The following is a 22587-nucleotide window of genomic DNA, read 5'->3' as shown; positions in this document are numbered from 1 at the left end:
TTTGCACTTGTCATGTGAACAAGTTAATGCTGAATGGGCAAGCAGACCTATCTGTCTTTGTACTTGTCATGTGAACAAGTTAATGCTAAATGGGCAAGCAGACCTATCTGTCTTTGTACTTGTCATGTGAACAAGTTAATGCTGAATGGGCAAGCCTACCTATCTGTCTTTGTACTTGTCATGTGAACAAATTAATGCTGAATGGGCAAGCAGACCTATCTGTCTTTGTACTTGTCATGTGAACAAGTTAATGCTGAATGGGCAAGCAGACCTATCTGTCTTTGTACTTGTCATGTGAACAAGTTAATGCTGAATGGGCAAGCCTACCTATCTGTCTTTGTACTTGTCATGTGAACAAGTTAATGCTAAATGGGCAAGCAGACCTATCTGTCTTTGTACTTGTCATGTGAACAAGTTAATGCTGAACGGGCAAGCAGACCTATCTGTCTTTGTACTTGTCATTTGAACAAATTAATGCTGAATAGGCAAGCAGACCTATCTGTCTTTGTACTGGTTGCCTCGACAAATTAATGCCGGATAATACAGCCAGGCCTATCTGTCTTTGTACTGTTGGTCTTTTTAAGTAAAACATTGTCACAGGATAAATTCATTGTTAAAAGTGTTAGGTATTTGATCAATTGTCAACTTGTTGATTTGGATCAGTTTTGTCAGTAGAGTTGTCTTCAAAAATAAATTTGTTGGTCTAGACTCACAATATTAGAAAAAATGTACTGGAACATTTATTGTGTTGTGTGAACTGGTTCAATTACTGTAACTCTATTTACAGGACAAATTAGATTACTTTATTAGATAGATGATAACTTTATTCTCTAAATGAAGTTGTAACAAATAATTTGCTTTTAGAGTAAGTGTTCAGAACTTATTCTTGGAAGATTATATGGAAAATAGGGACAGGGGAAATTCAGGATATTCAGTTTTATCATATGAAAGAAAAGCCTGTTGGTAGGTGTGTGTTTGAAAAACCAGACTTTTTACTATATGTTGTATTTATTAACCTACAGTTCATCAAGCTATCATGATATAAGTAATAAAGGTCAATTTCTTTGGAAGTGAAAAGAATAAGGTCTTTTGTTGAAAGATTGCATTTAAAAAAGACGGTTATTAGTCACCTTTTGCTTGCCTTAATTAGCCAAAAAGATTTCTTTTTTTCTGCAAACATGTAAAGAATAAGGATTGATGATAATTCTTCTTCATTGACTTTTCATTCATTAGATCCCTGCTCTGACCTTTTATTTGAATAACAATAGATTTAACCCCAAACATTGACATGTGCTGTGTTGTTTAAACAAATGTGTTGTGGTGAAATTGGTATTGCAATCGACTTATCTGATAATTAGAAAAAGACAGATATAATTATGTTCAAGAGCAGACTATAATAGTGCATTCAAAGAGTCTGGTCAGACTGCAAAGGTGTGTAGACTACTTTTCTTATCAGTCTCTATACTTGTAACAAATGTAAGATATTCAGGGCATGGGTTGACTTCAAAACTGTAATAACTTAATTTGAAATAAAGAAAGACTTACGTCAACCCCCAGGGGCCTGAATGATAATTGTCTTTTAAATGTTCATAGTTTTTAAGGTAAATTAAGTGCTTAGGATGACAATGATTTTCCTATAGTCAAGAAAATTGGTAATTTACATCTTTAGGGCATTTGTTAATATTTATAACATCCCAGTTTTAGATACTTAAATTGTATGAAGTAAACTGCCATCTGTCGCCTATCTGATAATAATAATATTTTTGAACATTGTCTTGGTAAATATTTTTCATAGACCCAACACATGGTTCGACAATTACAAGATGAGGACATACCCTTAGGAATATCTCAATAACAGTTAATTCAATAAACTGCTAGCTTGAAGACTTCTTAAATGTGGTTAGCAATATCTTGGTTTGCTCATGCTCACAGCTGTTTTCTATTAAGGAAAAAAAATTGTTTTCTTTTTGTTGGACAAGTGTCTATTTAAAAGGTGACTGTGGTCTGGTGGCTGTTAGGCCAAGCAAATACCCTAAGTGTGCCACAGCTCATATAACACAAATTCATACTTATATAAAACAATTGAGTGGCGGCATGGCCTAGTGGTTAACGTGTCGTACTAGTTATCTAATGATAGCTAGCCACATGGGTCCAGCCCTTGTTCCTTGAGCAAGAAACTTTACACTCATTGCTCAGTACTGGTTGGTTCCAGGAACGAATTTGAAAGTGTGTCTATAAGTTTATAGCTTCCTACACAATCGAGCTAAAATAAATTCTGTATAAACCAACACAAATACTGAATACATATAGCAACAAATTTAGGAGAAGTGATTAATATCAATTCCATTATCAACCTATCATAAATATATTGTGTATGCTTTAAATATACTAAACTAATAGGAAAAGATAACACTGATTTGACCTTGTATCTTAGTTGTTCTTGCATGTTGAATGTTTCAAGAAAACAGAACTTTTGTATGAAAGTAATTTGAAGAACAAATGTACCTGAAAGCTTCTTAAGATGCCTCAAAAGAATTAGTAATTGTTGCCTTGGGTACAGTCATTTCTAAATAAATAACATATGGTTGGACTGTTTTTATGTAGATTTGACCTCTTAGGAACAATATAAGTGACATTTTATACAATTATCTTTGCTTTATGCTTTCCAATATCTTGACTGACATTTTGACCATCCTTTGTACTATTATACATTTTGTAGTTATATAGATGTTTTTTCTTCTATTTCATTATTAAACTATGTAAGACTTGAATAGGTAAATTGTAGTCTCTAATATCGAAAAAATTGAACAAAAATCAACATAGACCGTAATTATTCTTCTTCACTTTAATAGTATTATTTAATTATAGAAATTATTAAATAATGATGATGTATAAAAGTGCATATTCTTTGCTTATTGAACTTCGTACTTGAAGTTTTTCTAAAGTGCAATACATGAATTGAAGATTTCACTGCTGTGGTTCAACCCCCAGATAAGAGACTTTGACATCAAGTTAAAAATAAAATCTTTAATTTGTAGATTTAAGGTAACGTGTAACCAACGCTGAAAAGCCTTTGACTCTATCTCAATCCCTTAAGAAGTTGCAGCACTTTGAAATAAATTTTGATGGAAAAAATCGATTTTGGCAATTTTGAGATGTCCCCTCGTTGCCATGGTAACAGGAAATTTAAGACTGAGCATGTCCTTACAAAGGCAATGGTCCAGTCAACATTTGTGCCAAGTTTGATTAGTATTGAAGCATTTTTCATAGTTTCATAGCAGTTTGAACTTGTAACAGGAGGCTTTTCACTGAAAACGGCCATTTTTCACAATATGCTCATGTGGGAAAGGGTTAATGGACATGTGTTGTAAGGAACCTTCATTATATGGTAAACTTGCCCTTGTAATTGTCTGTTTAAGCTTGTTGCCATACTGGTTTCCTCTCTGGTGGTCAAATGTGGCAGCTATGGCACTTTAAGGCGATGCCATCAATGAATGTCACTTCAAGACAAACATCTCTACATTATTGGCCGGGTTGCACTGGTGCAAACCCGGGTTATAGTATGGTGAATGTCGGGCGGCGGGTGGGCGGCGCGGGCGGGGAAAAACTTTCGTAACAGTTTTCTCAGCAACTACTTATCACAGCCTCTTGATATTTGGCATACAGCATCAACACATGGTCCCATACCGTGGGATTTGATTTCAGGTCTGTCGCTCATCCACTTCCTGTTTATCGACTTAGTTAAATTTTCAACATTAATGGTCAATGGTAGGAAATTTTCGTAACAGTTTTCTCAGCAACTACTTATCACAGCCTCTTGATATTTGGCATACAGCATCAACACATGGTCCCATACCGTGGGATTCGATTTCAGGTCTGTCGCTCATCCACTTCCTGTTTATCGACTTAGTTAAATTTTCAACATTAATGGTCAATGGTAGGAAATTTTCGTAACAGTTTTCTCAGCAACTACTTATCACAGCCTCTTGATATTTGGCATACAGCATCAACACATGGTCCCATACCGTGGGATTCGATTTCAGGTCTGTCGCTCATCCACTTCCTGTTTATCGACTTAGTTAAATTTTCAACATTAATGGTCAATGGTAGGAAATTTTCGTAACAGTTTTCTCAGCAACTTCTTATCAGAGATTTTTAGCTTGAGCCGATGCCGACAAACGAAGACGGAGACGGCTATTTCTAAGGGGGCGTTTCAAAATGATTTTTTTAAAGAAAACAGAAGGCCAAGCAAAATTTAATGATTGTATTTATTTCTTTTACAAAAAAGCGTTCACAAGTACTTTTTGAAAAACTAGTTTGAGTCATCCGAAGATGTCTCGACACCAAGCTGACGGAGCAATCTTGAGACTTTGTTCTTTATAAAGTCGTTGTATAACAACTGATTTTCACGAATAATGTCGGCCAGCGGCCTCTTTCTTCTTCTCCGTCTCTGTGTGCTTGGCGGCGTAGGATCTTCTTCTTGCGACGATGAAAGTGCATTTGCAATGCTTTCCCTCAAATCAGCTGATGTTCCTGGCTGATTTTCCTGGTTTGTCTGGCTTTCTATTTGACTGGCCTCGTTTTGTCTCGTGTCAACCCCTGTATTCTGAAGACGGCGCTCCATAGCATCTATCTGCATTGCTACGCCTCTAAAAGATAACCGAAACGAGAAAATATTATATTTAAAGATGTTTAAATCGCATGTTAGATAACAGTAACTTACTGATTTAAAGTAGAAGTGTAAAACGCTATAAGAAGCAAAATATGAATTAAATTTTGAAAATTACAGCTTTAATGTTGTTGTTGATTTTTTTATTATTTACGGGTGGGGGGGGGGGGTTAGCTTATTCAAAAATCGTACCGTATGTCTGAATCTTGAATGCTTTCCACTCTCATCTTCGTTATTTTGGACAGTTTTCCCGACATTCTATCTCTGAGCTGTCTAAGATTGCCACTATGGTAAAGAGCTCTTGCATCTTCGGGTAATTGATCAAGATTCTGTCGCACTTCATCTAGGACATCAGACCAATTTGTAGGATGTGAACAATAAGCCCTCAAAATCAAAAGAGTTTCCTCCTTGCCAATTTTTACGGGCTTTCTACGTCTTTGAAGAAGTGTGCCTAGAGAAAAAAATCATTTTTTTTTCTTTTAAATTATTAGAATAAATAACACTATTTGATGAATCACAATAAATGATTTCTCTCTCTGAACAAAATGAACAAAAATAAAAAGGAAAGCAGTCACACACACGCAGCAAAGAAACTAGAAAACATATAATATACTAGTATATGGCCTTAAATTATTTCAGGCGTGAATTTATACATGTAACCATCCGTTGAATTCTCTTTGTAATTTCAACACTAACGATTTACAACGAAGTACCATAAATAATATAGGTATGTGTTTTTATATAAATTATTTAAAATATAAAGAAATGTTAAATAAATTAAATACAATAAAAGGCAGTACTTACCAACATTACTTCCACCTTCCATTTTACTTTTGATATATATATTATCGACAAACATTTGTGTAACATAACCCACGTGAATTCCGTGCTGGAATTTTTGCTATATATGACTGATAAATTGTACAATATAACAGTACAAAAAGATAATAATAATTTATGATGAACATTTATACTTGTTTCACACTAATATTTCAATTATTTCAAATGAAAATAAATGTAAAAATATATTGAAGGGAGGTTTTTCTCTTATTCTAGGGAACAATGGACATTGACTCAATCAGAACAATAAGTTACATTTTACCAGCTTTGGTTAAGTCTCCCCCAGACATCACCAATTATTTCGGACTCATTTGCATGATTTTAGAACTCATTCGACCGCCGCCTAACCCGATACTTAATATAAGGCATAGACTTTTTGGAATCGTTGAAGACCTTTATTGTGGCAGAAATGTGTTTTCTTTAATCTCTTCCCATCGATACCAGTTCTTCCAAGTGACCGGGGAAACTCCTGAGACATTTTTAGATTTGTTACATACTCTTCGTATTTCATCATACAGGCCTCATAAACTTTCTGCAAGAAACAGAGTTCTTCTTGTGCTTATGTGGTTTCGAACATACCCGACATTTATGATGCTGTCATCATTGTTCAACATATCAGTGCCAAGTGTGACAATGGAAATAAGGTTGCTTATCCCAATTTTCTATTTACGACTAAAAACATTCGTCGTTTGGCCACTGGACCGTGAGTGGTTATCTATGAGCGGAACTTGGAATAGAATTCCAATAGCCGTAGGAGCTATTGATGGAACTTCTCATGAAATTAATAGGCCTATGAATGAACCACAGGAACAGTTTTATTCGGGACATCGTCAGTACCATGCAATTCATTCACAAATAATAGTAGATTGTCATGGTACCATAAGATATATTCAAAGTGGGTTTCTTGGTCACCAAAACGATGCCCAGCAGTACCATATGTTACCTCAGATCGGCACGGCTTTACCATTTCCGGAAGAGTGCGTTTTACTTGCAGATAAAATCTATCCGAATAATGACTATATTATGACACCATACACGTCAGCTCAAATACGCCGAAAACAAGAGCGTCAACGGAGAAAGTGCCTAAAACTTAACAGAATAATAGTAAAATACCGTGTATGTGTTGAACACGCTATTGCTGAAATTAAACGTTACAGATCAATTTCAAGTGTATGGAGACACAAAAGGAATGTTCTTCCAAAAATTGTATATATTTGTACTTACCCTACCAGTCGTAAGAAGGTTATAGGACTTACTGTGTAATTATTTAATAGAGTAATAAATAGTTTGAGATAACCCCCCAAAAATCGATCCGTTGTTCGTCTCCGGCTATCGTTATCAATTCGATTTCAGGTCTGTCGCTGATCCACTTCCTGTTTATCGACTTAGTTAAATTTTCAACATTAATGGTCAATGGTAAACATTTTTTGTAACATCACAGCCTCATGATATTTGATATACAAATGCAACCCGGCCTTTTCTGTCTTTGACCCATTTTTTAAATATTTCCTTCATATTTTTTGGCATGGAAACAATCATTAAGCTTTAGGTTTGATTTTTATGCCTCCACAATGTGGGAGCATATAGCGTTGCACTTGTCCGTCCGTCCGTCAGTCCGTCCGTCCGTACGTCCCGAAATCTTGTGAACGCAACTCCTCTTAAACCGGATGGCAGATTTTGCTTAAACTTCCAGGGATGAACAACCTTAATGTGTAGATGGAAGTAAAGGAAGGAATTTTTGCTGCGACCAAATTTAACAGAATTATGGTCCTTTGTTGATTTTTTCACTAGATACTATGTAGAAATTTTGTGAACGCATCTCCTCTTAAACCGGATGGCAGATTTTGCTTAAACTTACAGGGATAAACAACCTTAATGTGTAGATGGTAGTAAAGGAAGGAATTTTTGCTGAGACCAAATTTAACAGAATTATGGCCCTTTGTTGATTTTTTCACTATATACTATGTAGAAATTTTGTGAACGCAACTCCTCTTGAACCGGATGGCAGATTTTGCTTAAACTTACAGGGATGAACAACCTTAAGGTGCAGATGGTAGTAAAGGAAGGAATTTTCGCTGCGACCAAATTTTACAGAATTATGGCCCTTTGTTGATTTTTTCACTATATACTATGTAGAAATTTTGTGAATGCAACTCCTCTTAAACCGGATGGCAGATTTTGCTTAAACTTCCAGGGATGAACAACCTTAATGTGTAGATGGTAGTAAAGGAAGGAATTTTTACTGCGACCAAATTTAACAGAATTATGGCCCTTTGTTGATTTTTCACTATATACTATGTAGAAATTTTGTGAACGCAGCTCCTCTTAAACGGGATGGCAGATTTTGCTTAAACTTCCAGGGATGAACAACCTTAAGGTGTAGATGGTAGTAAAGGAAGGAATTTTTGCTGCGACCAAATTTTACAGAATTATGGCCCTTTGTTGATTTTTTCACTATATACTATGTAGAAATTTTGTGAACGCAACTCCTCTTAAACCGGATAGCAGATTTTGCTTAAACTTCCAGGGATGAACAACCTTAATGTGTAGATGGTAGTAAAGGAAGGAATTTTTGCTGCAACCAAATTTAACTGAATCATGGCCCTTTGTTGATTTTTTCATTATATACTATGTAGAAATTTTGTGAACGCAACTCCTCTTAAACCGGATGGCAGATTTTGCTTAAACTTCCAGGGATTAACAACCTTAATGTGTAGATGGTAGTTAAGGAAGGAATTTCTGCTGCGACCAAATTTAACAGAATTATGGCCCTTTGTTGATTTTTAGTTTTCAACTTGTGGCACATGTAGTCCAAAAAATATTTGACCTTAAGAGTCATAAGATTGACAGAACAGTGGCGTGTGGGGGCATCCGTGTCCTATGGACACATTTCTAGTTTTCACAGAAATTGTTTTGACAGAGTAATGTATGCTTTAAATAATGTAGTGATATTTGTCTTTGAACATGGATATATGTTACTATAGGGAATGTCATACAATTTGTTTAAGGAAATAAGACACTGAAATGGGTGTATAAAGCTCAGTTATCCACTTAGTTTATGTCAGAACTAGAGACATTTACATTAAACAATATTATAAATTATTTGTTTTGGGAGATTAGCAATGACTTGATATAGAATGACAGAAGCTGTAGTTTATATAGCACAAAATGTGATGGTGCTCATTTCATATTTTTGATATAACTGAAAGGAGATATGATTAGCCTCAGTATTACATTAGACTGTGAGCTGTGCGGTATAATGATGGAAAGATTGATCCCCCTGGGAGATTGACTGGGTGTTTATGACATTAGAAAGCTTTTTGTGACATTAGTAATGCTCTAGAACACTAGCTCCCCCTATAGTTCCTGTCATACCCATGGGAGTAGGTGTATTTTACATAAATACCATCATAAACTAATGGGTTTAAAAAATCGTTTTCCATGGCTTGGTATTTTGGTATAAACAATTCAATCCATGTGAGATCTTCTGTGAAATATTTTGCCATCTAGAGACTGCCTCTTCAAAGCAATAGCATTATGTGAATTGCATGTTTTTAAGTGAAAATTTGAATATGATTTTATAGTATGAGAACATAATTGCAGAAATTGAGGTTAATTTGGATCGTATGTTTTGTAAATTACCATAAGTGATTAATTGTTATATACTTGACATTGAGCTAACTATTTTGTCTTTGAATTTCTTTACTGAAAATTCTCTCTATTAAGACCACTGACAGGATTGACTAAAAATAGTCTTAATTAATAGTCAATTGGTCTAAATAGTGAATAAGCCATTTTAAGATTTTATGCAGTCCAGGCTCAATGTATATAATTATATACTCATGTCTCAGATGTTGATTTATGTTTCATATCTTTTTTAGATTTTAAAATTTAATTATATTTATTTTCTTATTCCATGATACGAATTTTCATAGACTGTATTTATTTTAGCTTTGACTTAGTACTTTAATGTATCTTGAAAGTGATAATATCACCAACACTGGTATGTTGACTAACCCTCATACTACTGGAAGCAGATGAATCTACCCATGCCAGACAGACCAAGATGATCATGGTCTGCTTTGTTTGCTGTTCAGTCAGTCAGTACTCATTTTGAAATTTTATCGAAAAAAAATGATGAATGTTTTTTTTTATTCCAACATGAAATGACGAGCCAGTTTAGAATATTTAGCATGTAGGGGGTTATATCTGTTAAAGTTAAACCTGGTGTTAGAAGTGTTCTTCTTCATCATTTCTGCTATTTGTTGACATTGAATGTTATAGAAATTACGGCTTTCATTACCTTGATAACTGATAGCAGATTAACTTTCAAGATTATTGTTTATTATGACAAAGAAAAACCAACTTTGTTTGCATGCACTGATAATGACAATACTAAACTAAACCGAGATTTAATGCATTGGTATGCACAATGTTGAAATTAAAAAGCAATACAGGAATGTACAATATCATGTGTTGCAGAAGACACAAGAAATCATAAAGTCACCTACTGGCATAACATACATGTATTTTGATTTCTGTTCCATTTCAATCTGGCTTGTTTAAAGTTATTGTATAATGTAGTACTATTTACAAAATCTCATTTGTTAGAATAATGTCATGTATAGTAATGCAGACCTAATGCATATAGATTACTTCTTGTCCATTTTAAGTGGGTAATGTTCTCTTCAGATACCCTCAAATTACCGACCACTAATTATGGTAAACAGAGTATAATTGCTATCCTTGGAAGTAAAAAATTACTGGCTATGAAAGCTTAATAATAGATCACTTTACAGAATTAACTCTCAGTAAATATGAACCAATTTTCATTTTGTTATGCAATTTTGAGGAGTTAATTAATACCGGAAAATATTACACAGTTATAGCTCTGACATTTGGAGTAATTCTGTTAAAGCAGTAATTGTCTGGCACTCTACGGTCTGCCCAACTCTTTCCCAGAAGCTGATTTGGAAAATTGAACACAGTCGGTCCGTTTTTCCCAGCACATTTTGCAACAATATTTATGAGGTTTCTTTCATAATAGTGATTCCGTTATGCTTGCAGGGATAATTATCAGAATAATTGGAAATTATAGTAACAGCCAATTTTACAGACATGAAATAAATCGTAGTTTTCTTTAGTATTATCAAGTCTTTAGTTTTATTTGCTGCTAAAAAATCTACAATTTGCAATAAAATCATCCTTGGTTGTCTGCTAAATAAATGAAAATTGTCATTATAAATCAATTTAGTCCATCCTTAAGCTTTTTCAGTGTCAGCAAATGGTAAAATTTTGAAATTTTTACTTTGTCAATATAAGTTAGTCTTTATTATTTTAAAAAATGATAAAATTATGATGCTGTTTCAGTAGAAGTTAATCATATCTCCAGCATATGATGTAGGAAAATTTCCTGGATGTTTCAGTTATCGAAATGTGTCCAGTCATACATTACCAGCTCTGTGTGACTCAGTGTAACACTTAAAGAAATAAAATCGGTTATAATTGATAAACTGGCCAGATGATTTGAACATTGTTGTATTGATAATCAATACAGATGATGGTCATCTGGTGACCAGGAATGGTTCTGGTCGACCGCTCATAGAGAAAGTATGATAAACACTTCTTGCTCATGGTGAGTAATGGAGAAACAGTTTCTTTTAATGCCATAATGTACTATCTAATTGACAGGAGCCATTGAGACTTAATGTATTTTATCATGCCTTAATTCTTTTGAGGGAAACAGTTCCTAAAGATATGATTTTTTAAATAAATGCAGGTAAATGGTCGTCAGCTTTATCCATGCAGCCTTAGTAACATAGTTATTTTTCTGTTGATCAATAATTGACACAGATTTGAAAAAAATAATAATTTGTACTAATTAGTAAAATGTCCAGAAATTATGACAATTTATGTAAAACCAATAGTAATTACGGAAGCTTGTGCTCACTGCCCAGTCAAAACTACATGTATAAAACTATGCAGTTGATAGAGGTAGTAGAAATATTTCATAGTAATGATGACAAAAAATTGTCAGGGAAAAACCACAACAAAAAAAACAACAACAATGCAGTTGGCATTTATAAACATTACACATCATAATTGTATGCACATAATTATATATATTCATGAAACATGAAAACCTAAGAACTGGGTGGCATGGCCTAATGGTTAACGCTTGTTGGACAAGTAATCTTAAGATTGCTGGCCCCATGGGTTTAAACCCTGTCAGGGCAAGGCCCTGGTTTCCTTGAGCAAAAAACTTTACACTCATTGCTTAGTACTGGTTGGTTCCAGGAATGGATTAAAAAGTGTTTCAATAAGCTTATTATGAGCTTCCAACACAAACTAAAATATTTGTATAAACTAAACTGAACTGAAGCATAGAAAAGTAAGACTTCCAATATATCATACATCATTGATATTTGTAATCAGTCAGTGTTAAGATTACCGCAGAATTTATGATAATAATTTATAGACTTATATTTACTCTCTTTCCCTGGAAATCAGATAAATGCTTTATTACCTTAAAAGTGTTATAGTATTGATTAACTAAATGTCTGTAATACTCAAGGCTACATTTAGCTTGTGTTATGACAATGTCCAGGAGTCATATCTTTAATGGTGGTATATGATCAGTAGGGAATAGGCTCTCATTTTCTTGGAGATTAAATTGAGCTGTGTCACGACAAAACCAACATAATGGGTTTGCGACCAGCATGGATCAAGACCAGCCTGCGCATCCACGCAGTCTGATCAGGATCCATGCTGTTCGCTTACCAACTCTATTTCAAGTAGAGAAACTGATAGCAAACAGCATGGATCCTGATCAGACTGAGCGGATACGCAGGCTGGTCTGGATCCATGCTGGTTGAAAACCCATTATGTTGGTTTTGTCGTGACGCGGCTCATATATTTTGTATGGTGTTAATGTATTTGCATTAGAATTTTAAGAAAATTACTTAGGCTAATGTAGATAGACATTTAAGTAGTTTGGTAATAGATATATACAAATTGTTTAATGTGAGGATGTCACTTTTGAAGAAATCTATACAATAATTGATTCATATATTTATATATTCATTGCGAAAATATATATAGATATGAGGGTTATTCTCATCCATTAGCTTGCATCTATTATTTCTGTCCAGACTCCTTTAACACCCTGACTATAGATACTTCAGAACTCTGCAAATGAGGGGTTTCCAATCTAATATCAAGGAACTATCAAACTTTTACAGTTACAAGAGCCATCCAGAAATGAATGAGAGTTACTTACCGTTATTACATAAAAATTACAAGCCTGATGAAGAGTATTGTATTACTCGAAACTAGTAGCCAATTAAAACTTTTAAAACTTGACCTGGTGTTGTACGTGTGTTCCTCACCTACTTTACTTATTATTTTAAAAATTACAATTGTTAGAAAATCTCTTCATAGTCCCTCAATATAATGTCCTGTGGATTTTATGGTTGACTCCTATCTTCCGATGCTTATTTAAATGACTTGTGTGCTTACCTGCAGAGTTAATTACATTACATGTCAAGTTTTGTGGCTTTATGTTTTTATGCCCCCGGGCATATAGTAATTGAACCATCCGTTTGTTCATCAGCACTCACAGGACAGTAATTATGTGGCTAGAGGGACTATAGGTAACTGTTCTTTCTCTTTGATGTCATTCATTCCGTAATGCTTTTATGTGGCTATTTTCTTTTGTGTGGCTAAAAAGAACAATAGAGAGAACAATAGAGTAGCCACATAATTACCCTCCTGTTAGAACGGACGTCTGTCCGTCCGTACGAGGTTAACCTAGAACGGCAAGTTGGATTTTTCTTAAGTTCTACCTGTACCAATGACTTCATAATTTACACACTTACTAATCCATACAAAGTATATGATCTGAGCAAGTTACATAACTATGGCTTCCATTTGCACCAAGTTATGGCCCTTTTCAGCACTTAAAAAATGAATAATGGTTAACCTAAAACGGCAAGTTGGAAATATCTTAAGTTCTATCTATACTAATGGCTTTATAATTTCCGCACTTACTTATCAATACAAAGTACATGATATTGCCAAGTTATATAACTGTGTCATCCATATTTCCCAGTTATTTCCCTTTTTTCTCTTTGAAAATAGGGCATTGTCTGGTTAACCTATTTCGGCAAGTTGGATTTATCTTAAATTTCTCCTAATTGCTTAATTTCTTAAATGATATCTTTCATATTTAGTAGGTGGATATCTTTGATGGTCCTCTAATTTTTTGTGGAGTAAGCGGTCTCTAGGGTCAAGGTCAAGGTCACTGGTTTAAAAAATAAATATAAACATTTTTGCTCATACAGCCTTTATTTTTTAGTTGATGTCTTAGTGATGCCAAGGGAGGTCCTCCTTCTTTGGGTGTAGTAAGGGGTCATTTGGGTCAAGGTCAATGTTACCAATGTCAAGGTCACCAATGTTAAAAATAGATTTTTACATTTTTACAAGTGTATTAACCTTATTCTATAGACAAATGTTATTTATAATTGATAGAAACATAAAATTTGATGGAGTTGGTGGTCAGTTGGGTCAAGGTCACTAGTGCTAAAATAGATTTTTACACTTTTGCTCATACAGCCTTTATTAAGTGACAGATATATTTTATATTTGGTAGGAAGATAACTTGCATGGTATTCATACTTTTGATTGGGGTAGGGATCAGTGGGTCAAGGTCACTTGTGCTAAAAATAGATTTTTACACTTTTGCCCATACAGCTTTTATTTATTGACAGATGTATTTCATATTTGGTAGGAAGATAACTTGCATGGTATTCCTCCTTTGGATGGAGTAAGGGGTCAGTTGGCCCTTGGGTCAAGGTCACCAGTGCTAAAAATAGATTTTTACACTTTTGCCCATACAGCTGTTATTTATTGACTGATGTATTTCATATTTGGTAGGAAGATAACTTACATGGTATTCTTTCTTTGGATAGAGTTAGGGGTCAGTTTGGTCAAGGTCACCAGTGCTCAGAATAGATTTTTACACTTTTGCCCATACATGCAGCCTTTATTTAATGACAGATGTATTTCATATTTGGTAGGAAGATAACTTGCATGAAGTTGAATATTTTTCAACTTCACAAGTCAGAGCAATGACTTGGCAACTTATATTTTTCACAATTACAAAATGCCATGACTTTGTCAAGCTATATAACTTGTGTTTATAATTTTTTGGCAATTTTTCTGTCCATAACTGAGTGAATGGGTAAACATTTTTTGAAATATTGCTACTGACAAGAATCTGAGCCGGGGGCATTTGTGTTTAACAAACACATTCTTGTTTTCAATCAAAAGTTACAAACTAACTCTCATTTGTTTACGGATTATCCGAGCTCGGATAACCCTCGTACAACTTTGTACTGTATACATCATGACAAGTGCATCACATTTCCACTATTGTGAATGGTTACTGCAGTGCACTATAGAGTAATAATGGTAAACATTTGTTTGCACCTCAGGATTTGCCATGAGTATAGTTCTAGGCAGGCCTGCACATCCATACAGTCAGAGCTAACTCTATACCCTTGGTAGCTCATTATATAAAATTTCATAATGAAATCCCTTTAACTTTTAATGAACTGTTCCAAATTTAAAGCAGGGTAAATCCATCACAAAAGTTCAGCATAATTCAAATAAGCTTAAATATCATTACATCTTGCTGTGAGCTTTTTGGTTAGCTCTGTAGGTAGAGCGTTGGACTGTGAATCGGGCGACCTGGGTTCGGTTCCCGGATGTTGCAGGTCACTTTTGTTGTGATTGATCATGAAGTCCTTTCTACGGTCATTTGCACTGAACCTCTGCTCTTGCATTTACAGAAGCTACATGTCCTTGCTAAAAAGTGAAGGTAAACTGCTTGACAGTCTGCACAGGAACATGGTAAATTCAGTGTTGCTTATGCCGTGATTCAGCCCCGCTACATCTTGCTGCTAGAGTATATTTTCAAGCTTTTCCTCTTTTATATTTTCCTCTTTTATGATTTCAGAGTCAAAAGTAGAAGATTATGAAGCAAGTGCAGATCTAAGGTTAGTGGAGATACTCATTTAGCTATTCATTACTATTCATGAGGGAAGAGTGGATAGTTATGTTCTGTATGTAAATGACCACTTTTTAAGCAACAAGATTGAACGGTTTTGTTATGATAAGATCTTCGAACCTTTAATTCCACAGTAATATAATATTACCATGATTATACTCTGAAATACAGATCAGTATTGTGCATGTTATTTATCCTTCCTATTAAATAAGGTCATTTGCTTTTTGGGAGATATGATTTGGGCGTTAAACTGTTTATGAACAAAGTTGATTCAACATTTTAGGACTAAAATAATTATGTAAAAACATTTAGAAATGAGCTTGAAATGGTCATATATGTTTTACTTAAATGTTTTTCTAGTGTTACTGGGCACTGACATTCTATATAACCATATTTTAGTGATATCATTTACGGTACATGAAAGGAGAGTGGTGGCCTAGTGGTTAAGGTGTCTGCCTCTCAACTCAGGGATCACGAGTTCAAGCTCTACTAGGGTCACAATTATGATTCCTCATATGACACCAGTACTGGTTAGTTTTAGGAAGCGGACTTGAAAGTGATAGAACTTGTTTAGCAATCTAAAAAGAATATGTTTAAACTAAACTGTAAATTTATTGTAGATTATATGTATTTTAGGCTGTTGACATTTCTGTACGGATCAATGATAGATGCTGTACTCACTGGAATTCAAGCTTACTGTAACTCATTGAGTGTTAAACAGGTAAAATAAATGATTAAATAAATGCTGTTTTGACAGTTTATGTAAAAAAGGCAGTCAGAAATTTTCAAATTTAACCAATATCATTAGACGCAAATGTAGAACAAAGATTAATGATGTTTAGTGTTACAATGCCTACACAAACAATGTTGTCCAGATACCTAGCCCAATTGGTTAAATACAAGCATGTTAGAAAAATGTGCAGCCTGACTGGATCTCGAACCCTGGACCCCGCATAATACAGTTCCTGGGCTATACCAATTGAGCTATCTCACCTCTTACATATTTTCACCCCTAATTAGTGAACAGTTCTTTATGGTGATATTTTATACAGTCGACATTGTATTAAGAGACCACTCAAGGGACTGCCAAAAAGTGGTCTCTTAATAAAGTGGTCTCTCAATAGAATTCTGGAAAATTCGAGACTTTTTTATATTACAAGTCATAGATATAATAACATCTTTTTATAAAAACAAAAAACTGTACAATATTATGTATGTATTACAGTTTCATAATAACATTTATGCCTTTTTTAAAAAAAAGTCATCAATATGTGTTTGTTTTTGTTTTTAGTAGAAATTTGTGTACAAATGTGATCTACGCTCATAATACTATCAACAGGTCATTTTGACCATGAAACAAAGCATATTGTCTTATATTGTTAATATGTTCATACACATCTCCTGCTGAACATACTTTCAAATCATCAGCCAGAGCTCCAGATAATTTTTCATGCAATGAGTTTTAAACTTCTTGATTTTTTCAGCAATTAGTTTTCACACTACCCCGATTTCAAATTCAATAAGGTTTTTAGAGATCTAGGATTTTTTTTCTTTTTTTGTCGAAGGGTCATATTTAATGGGGTACTACATGTATTTCATAAAGCATCAGATGAGCACCTACACCATCAGCAATGAAAGGCTCGGTTCTGTAATGTTTAGTCCACTACGTTTCACGATTTTATTTCGACTACAAACAATGACATTTGCTATTTACTCAGACTCAATTCCATGCACGATTTCCTTGTTCAATATATCTGGTCTTATTAGTTGTCTGTCATTTTTTGCTCGTTCTGACATCATTTTCGATTTGATTTTCTGGAAGGGAGGTCACTCTGAGCACATGAAAAAACTGTGCAAATGCGGCGTTGTGATACGTTATTGCTCTGACAAAATATGTCACAATAAATATAAAGATCGGAAAACTGTTTCTTTCTTTCCAATTTTGAAACGATTACAATTGTTATTCAATTCATTTTTAAAAGACAATTATTTGTGACGGTCGTTTAATAGATACTTTTAGACCAATGACCATGAAAAATATTTGTTTGTTTGCTTGTACACATCAATTCTACTCACTGATTACACAGGTGAGAATGCTGGTAGTCACGGCCGTTTAATAGATACTTTAACACTAAATTTTGTACATTTGGGCCAACATTTAGTGGCCGCTGGTCGCGATATAAAATCTTCGTTTAATGGAATTAACTTATATAGACAGTAGTAAAAATCATCGGGAGGGATTTTATGCGGCCGCTTAATAAAAAAGTCGCTTAATAAAGGTGGACGCATGTACGATGCCGACTGTATGTTAATTTCAGATAATAATTTTAGTTTTATAATGATCAGTGTTATATGTTTTTATTTACAGGCAGAAGACATAGCTACAGAAACATTATATGACAGTTGTACAGGGGCTAAGGATGATATTGTAACAAATTATGTCAAGACTGGTCCTAGAGTACAATTCTCCTTACAAGCTGTCGACCATTCTGGATGGTAGGTTGAAAACATTTGCAAATATGTGATATCATAACAGGATTTAAGAAAATACTTATATTTATACCCTAATCTTGATTCCCAATATCAGATTATAAAATCCTGATATTTGTCTCTTTGCGATAAAAAATCCAGTTTTGAGCCCCTAAATTTAGCTGGAAATCCAGTTTTAAATATGTATTGGAAAATGAGCATCTATGACTGATTTGCTTAGTTCACTGATTTAAAAAAAAAAAAAAACTAAATAAATACTGTTTCTTTTATTTGCTTCAACAAACTCGCTTACTTGAAAAAAAAATTGTTTTGTGTTTTATTTTTCTTGCCATAGAACTTGTTGTTAAACTTTTAAGCTGGAATATTGTATAAGTTGAATGGTGCAAGATTAACTGAGATTATCTTGGTGTAAGCAGATAAGATTTTTTGTACCATGTAGTATCATGACCATTTTATGTTTGATTATAGTTGTTATACCAAATGCAAGTTTGACGGTTCATTGTAGTAAATAACAGCACATGATTATTGTATTGAATTCTTCATGCTGAAGATTTATTTAGATTGAGAATATTTACATATCATAATGATACAGACCCTCCAAACATTTAAAGACAGCTGAATACCTTGATATGTATGAAATTATAAACTTTAAAATAATTGAAATTTCATTATTTAGTTCTAACAGCTTGACAGATGGTAGCCGGAATCTCATGGTAAAATGTGCGTCAATAACATTGTATGATATACCAAGCAAAGAGAAGCCGGGTTCAATCCTGGGCTCCCTTGTCTTCTCAGAAACCTTTCTAGATTCTGAGATCAAGGTAGCCACTACAGGTAAGTGATGATTCTGATGAAAAATTTTGTATTATGTATGTTGTCATAAGATTCTGTCTGTTTCTGGTGATTTTTGTATCCCTGCATCATTATACAAATGTGTATGATTTTGTCCCGATTGGCAGTCTTTAAGTGCACAGTCTGAATCTAGGCAATGATATATTCATTCTAAAGTTAAAGTGTCAATACATAGATGAAACATATTGCATAATAAGGTCTTTAAGTTTATTTAAGGGAAAATTTTATTTGGCATTTTATTTAAGGTTTTTTTCAAGCACTGTTTTGATTGTAGTATTTTGTAGTATATGTTCCATACTTTATTGCTTCCCAAATTGTGTTCATTGAAACATGTAGCTACTGGTTTGTCCTACAATAGGTTAGGTCACATCATACTGTTTTTTATAGTAACTTCATTTATTTTTGATAATGGAGAGTATCAGATATGAAAGCTTGACAAGATTGTTTTTAAAAAATCAGCAAGTTAAATGTCATGAAGAGAATGGGAGATCAGTGAGTATATTGTTGTATGTTTTAGATGGTAGTGTTGGTATGAACAGTAGTTATCTCCTCCTGACAGATCACATCCCCAGACACCATTGCTGGACAGTGAGTAACTTTCTTTATTTAAAATGATCAGCTCAAAAAAAATAAAAGAGAAATATAAAAAAACTATATCATTTTGACAAAAGTTAAGAATATTTTGATGTCTTATATTGATAATGATAAAGCAGTGAAGGTACAGTTACTCAGTATATAACATAAGAAATCAGTTGATACTTGTATATTACCATGTCAGTTTTCATTGCCCTTACATTGTAGGTTGTTTCCCTTTAGTAATTTTTCTCACCATTTATCTTTTTAAGCAACATTATTACAGACAAGTCATAGGCTGACCTCAGTTACTCTTTTTACAAACAGGCCCATACGTAAATTCAATGACCCTTCCATAAGCTAGTTGGATACCTTCCTCATATGAAAGAGACCATCCTGGTGGGAATCAAATCCAATGCAGCTAGGTGCTAGTTATTTGAAGTCAGCAACATTAACCACTCGACCATGAAAAATCTCCATAAAAATTTAATCATGTTTTCATTTTGTCAAAATGTATTTCCCAATAATAAAAGATTTTGGATACCTGCTACACTAAATGGAGATAATCCCAGTACAACTGTTTCAGAACCTGTATGTTTTCATGCCTACTACAATAAATTAATGTTATGTGCGTTTATATTTCAGCATACCAATTTGTTGGAGGACAAAAAATTGTTCCAGGGAAAGTTAGAGAATAAAAGCCTCTCAGAGCACTTTGGTGCTTTATTGTTGTCTGGAGATCCAATCAATGTAGGGTGTGCAAGTACCTTATGTATGCCCCCAGAAGAAGGTATGTTCTTTAAATAGTTCTTGATATAACTTTTACCCAGCAAAATTGATGATATAGACCAGTCTTGTTTTGAATTTAGAATGATTTATTGTTGATTTTAGGGTTTTCATTTAATAGTGCTTTTTTTTAGGCCCATTATGCCCTGGAAATGCTTCTAGTTTTTATTTCTCAAAAGCTTTTAAATTTTGGTGTACTTTTATAGTATCCAAAAAGTTACTCATTGTCCAATTACCTAAACCATCTTATTCATAAGTTATGTTTTGGCATTAAGTACAGTTATAGTGAATAAGTGTTTTTGATGGAAGTCAAAATACTAAAAATAACTAAAAATAACATTTTACTACTTTTATGACAAATTATTTCACATTTATTGCTTTCTTCAGGTAACGAACATATAACATTATCTTAAACCATAACTGTATTTTAACATTATAAATTTCATATTTGCCTTTTCTTCAGAAGTGAAAATTTATTTGTTTCTGAGGTATCATGTGCCTTTCAAAGAAGCTATCCAGCTAGCTTGTAAAAGGTAGATGATACAACTCAGGTGTCAACCTTGATCCAAAATAATTATTAATCTTCATCATGAAAGACTGACATTAGCCACAAAACATTAGTGAAACAACAAGGACAAAATTTAATAAATGTCTTTTATTTCTTTTTCAGCCTGTTTGTATGCATTCGAGAATGGGTTGGTGATAGTTTGTGATCAGTATGGTGCCATAGTACTACATGGGAATCACATAAGATCTGCAAGATTCTATGATGGTGTATGTATTCACATAATAATTGTTCTATAAAAATAACCTTAACCTTGGTCTGTATTTATAAACTGTCTTCCAGACATGACCCACTCATTGGTTTAAACATGTTTATTCAACATAACATTTAGCATGTGAACAATATTTACAAAATACATTTTGAGATTTGGCAGAAAGCTATAAAGCTTATGAATGTCCTCTCCCACTCATTTTAACACAAATCGTAAACATCAGAAGGAAAACCCATGTTGTCATCAATTTAACTATTGCCCCTCACTATTTAACTCTAACCTAATTTGAACTGAAAGTGATCAGCCTTTGCCACTAGTATAGATCCAAGCCAACCTTTACTTTCATGTAGTCAAACTCTACACTATTGGCAATCTGATTTCAACCTTCATCTTGATATCCCCAAATTTGATAATGGACAGTACCTAGAATAAGAAATGAACAATGAACAAGTCCATTTAAGAAATTCAGCAGGTAAAGAAGGTGTAAGGGTAGAATCCTGCCAAATGAATTAATTTGTCTTAAAATCCAGTCAGCTTAATGAAGAGGAAAGTAAAGATGTATTTGGTAGAGTAAATGAACTTTTTAATCTTTTTTTTAAAAGTATGTGATAACATATTTGACTTCTAATATATGGAAGACATGTCCTTAAACTAACATATTTGTCTTCTTATTCATAGAAGACATTTCCTTAAACTGATGAAAACAGTGACTTAAAAATTTGAAATAAACCTATCATTTTTCTTTTGCTCTTTCAGGACACATCCAACACAGTGGCTGTATTAGTTATAGAATACCATTCAACATTTGTACCATTTATTCCATTCCATCTGAGAAATGATGAGGGTCAGTTAATGCTGATGTTCACACCAAAATCAAAAGCATACAAACATCTTTACTCACAGGTATTAATGAATATTTTTATTTCTCACTTTCATTTATTCTAATATGTTAAGGTTTTGTTTAAAGTGTAGAAACCCTATGCTTAAGGGCATAAACGTATACGCAATATACCTGAATGCTAGTCTAAGTCTAAACATTATAGAAATAATGTCAACTTCTTAGAAGTATAACTGCTATATGAGGAAGATGGTTGTGCCTGTTAATCTTGGATTTACAGACAAACACCTTCTTTTGAAGGAATAGTTATTAAGATATCTTGCATTGTAAAGGTGTCATGTCAATTCTAGCCAGGTGAAAGTCTAGCCTTAAATTAACATAAGAAGGAGGCACATAGATGTTTGATTAACATACTTTGTAAAGATATACACTTTTGGTAATAATTCCAGCCGAACATAAATTGTAGGCTCAAGTAAAATGGATTAACATTTACTGTCTGTTGATTTGTCTGTCAGTTAATCTATCTGTATACACAGTCATTTGTTTGATCTAAAAAAAATTAAATAATGGCACTTACAAATGCAATAAATATTCAAGTGTTTCTAAACGTTCATGATAGTTTTTGTGTCAGTGTTGGTTATAGTTCTCCCATTCACAAATCTGATAGCAAACTGTCATGTTATAGAATTGAATT

The 22587-nt window shown here is 33.7% G+C and overlaps 2 protein-coding genes across 2 annotated transcripts in view; one reads left to right on the top strand and one right to left on the bottom strand.

The window, feature by feature from the left end:
* The window catches only part of LOC132753444 (dynein axonemal assembly factor 9-like), a 103626-nt gene that overhangs the window by 63518 nt on the left and 17521 nt on the right, over nt 1-22587 (top strand). The window contains exons 13-20 of the mRNA XM_060743919.1: nt 15528-15567; nt 16215-16299; nt 17947-18074; nt 18745-18902; nt 19438-19508; nt 20139-20283; nt 20950-21053; nt 21812-21958. Coding sequence (XP_060599902.1) covers nt 15528-15567; nt 16215-16299; nt 17947-18074; nt 18745-18902; nt 19438-19508; nt 20139-20283; nt 20950-21053; nt 21812-21958 — 878 coding nt within the window. The remainder of the gene's footprint in view (nt 1-15527; nt 15568-16214; nt 16300-17946; nt 18075-18744; nt 18903-19437; nt 19509-20138; nt 20284-20949; nt 21054-21811; nt 21959-22587) is intronic.
* LOC132753447 (uncharacterized) lies at nt 4167-5599 on the bottom strand. Its single transcript, XM_060743927.1, has 3 exons — nt 5474-5599; nt 4862-5120; nt 4167-4649 (listed from the first exon to the last, which is right to left on the bottom strand). Exons 1-3 carry the CDS (start codon nt 5526-5528, stop codon nt 4313-4315), a joined length of 651 nt encoding a protein of 216 aa, XP_060599910.1. The 5' UTR covers nt 5529-5599; the 3' UTR covers nt 4167-4312.

This window comes from Ruditapes philippinarum, unplaced genomic scaffold (assembly GCF_026571515.1).
Source record: "Ruditapes philippinarum isolate M1 unplaced genomic scaffold, ASM2657151v2 ctg4252_1_1_1_1, whole genome shotgun sequence".
In the NCBI taxonomy this organism is placed as follows: Eukaryota; Metazoa; Mollusca; class Bivalvia; order Venerida; family Veneridae; genus Ruditapes; species Ruditapes philippinarum.
This window is presented reverse-complemented; position numbering and strand designations above follow the sequence as displayed.

What these genes read in the sequence shown, in the direction of transcription:
- LOC132753447 (XM_060743927.1), bottom strand. Translation starts at nt 5,528, where the DNA reads ATGTTTGTCGATAATATATATATCAAAAGTAAAATGGAAGGTGGAAGT. An exon ending in GGAAGGTGGAAGTAATGTTG is followed by an intron (nt 5,121 to 5,473) that starts GTAAGTACTGCC and finishes TTTTTTCTCTAG; the next exon opens with GCACACTTCTTCAAAGACGT. An exon ending in ATTCAAGATTCAGACATACG is followed by an intron (nt 4,650 to 4,861) that starts GTACGATTTTTG and finishes GTTATCTTTTAG; the next exon opens with AGGCGTAGCAATGCAGATAG.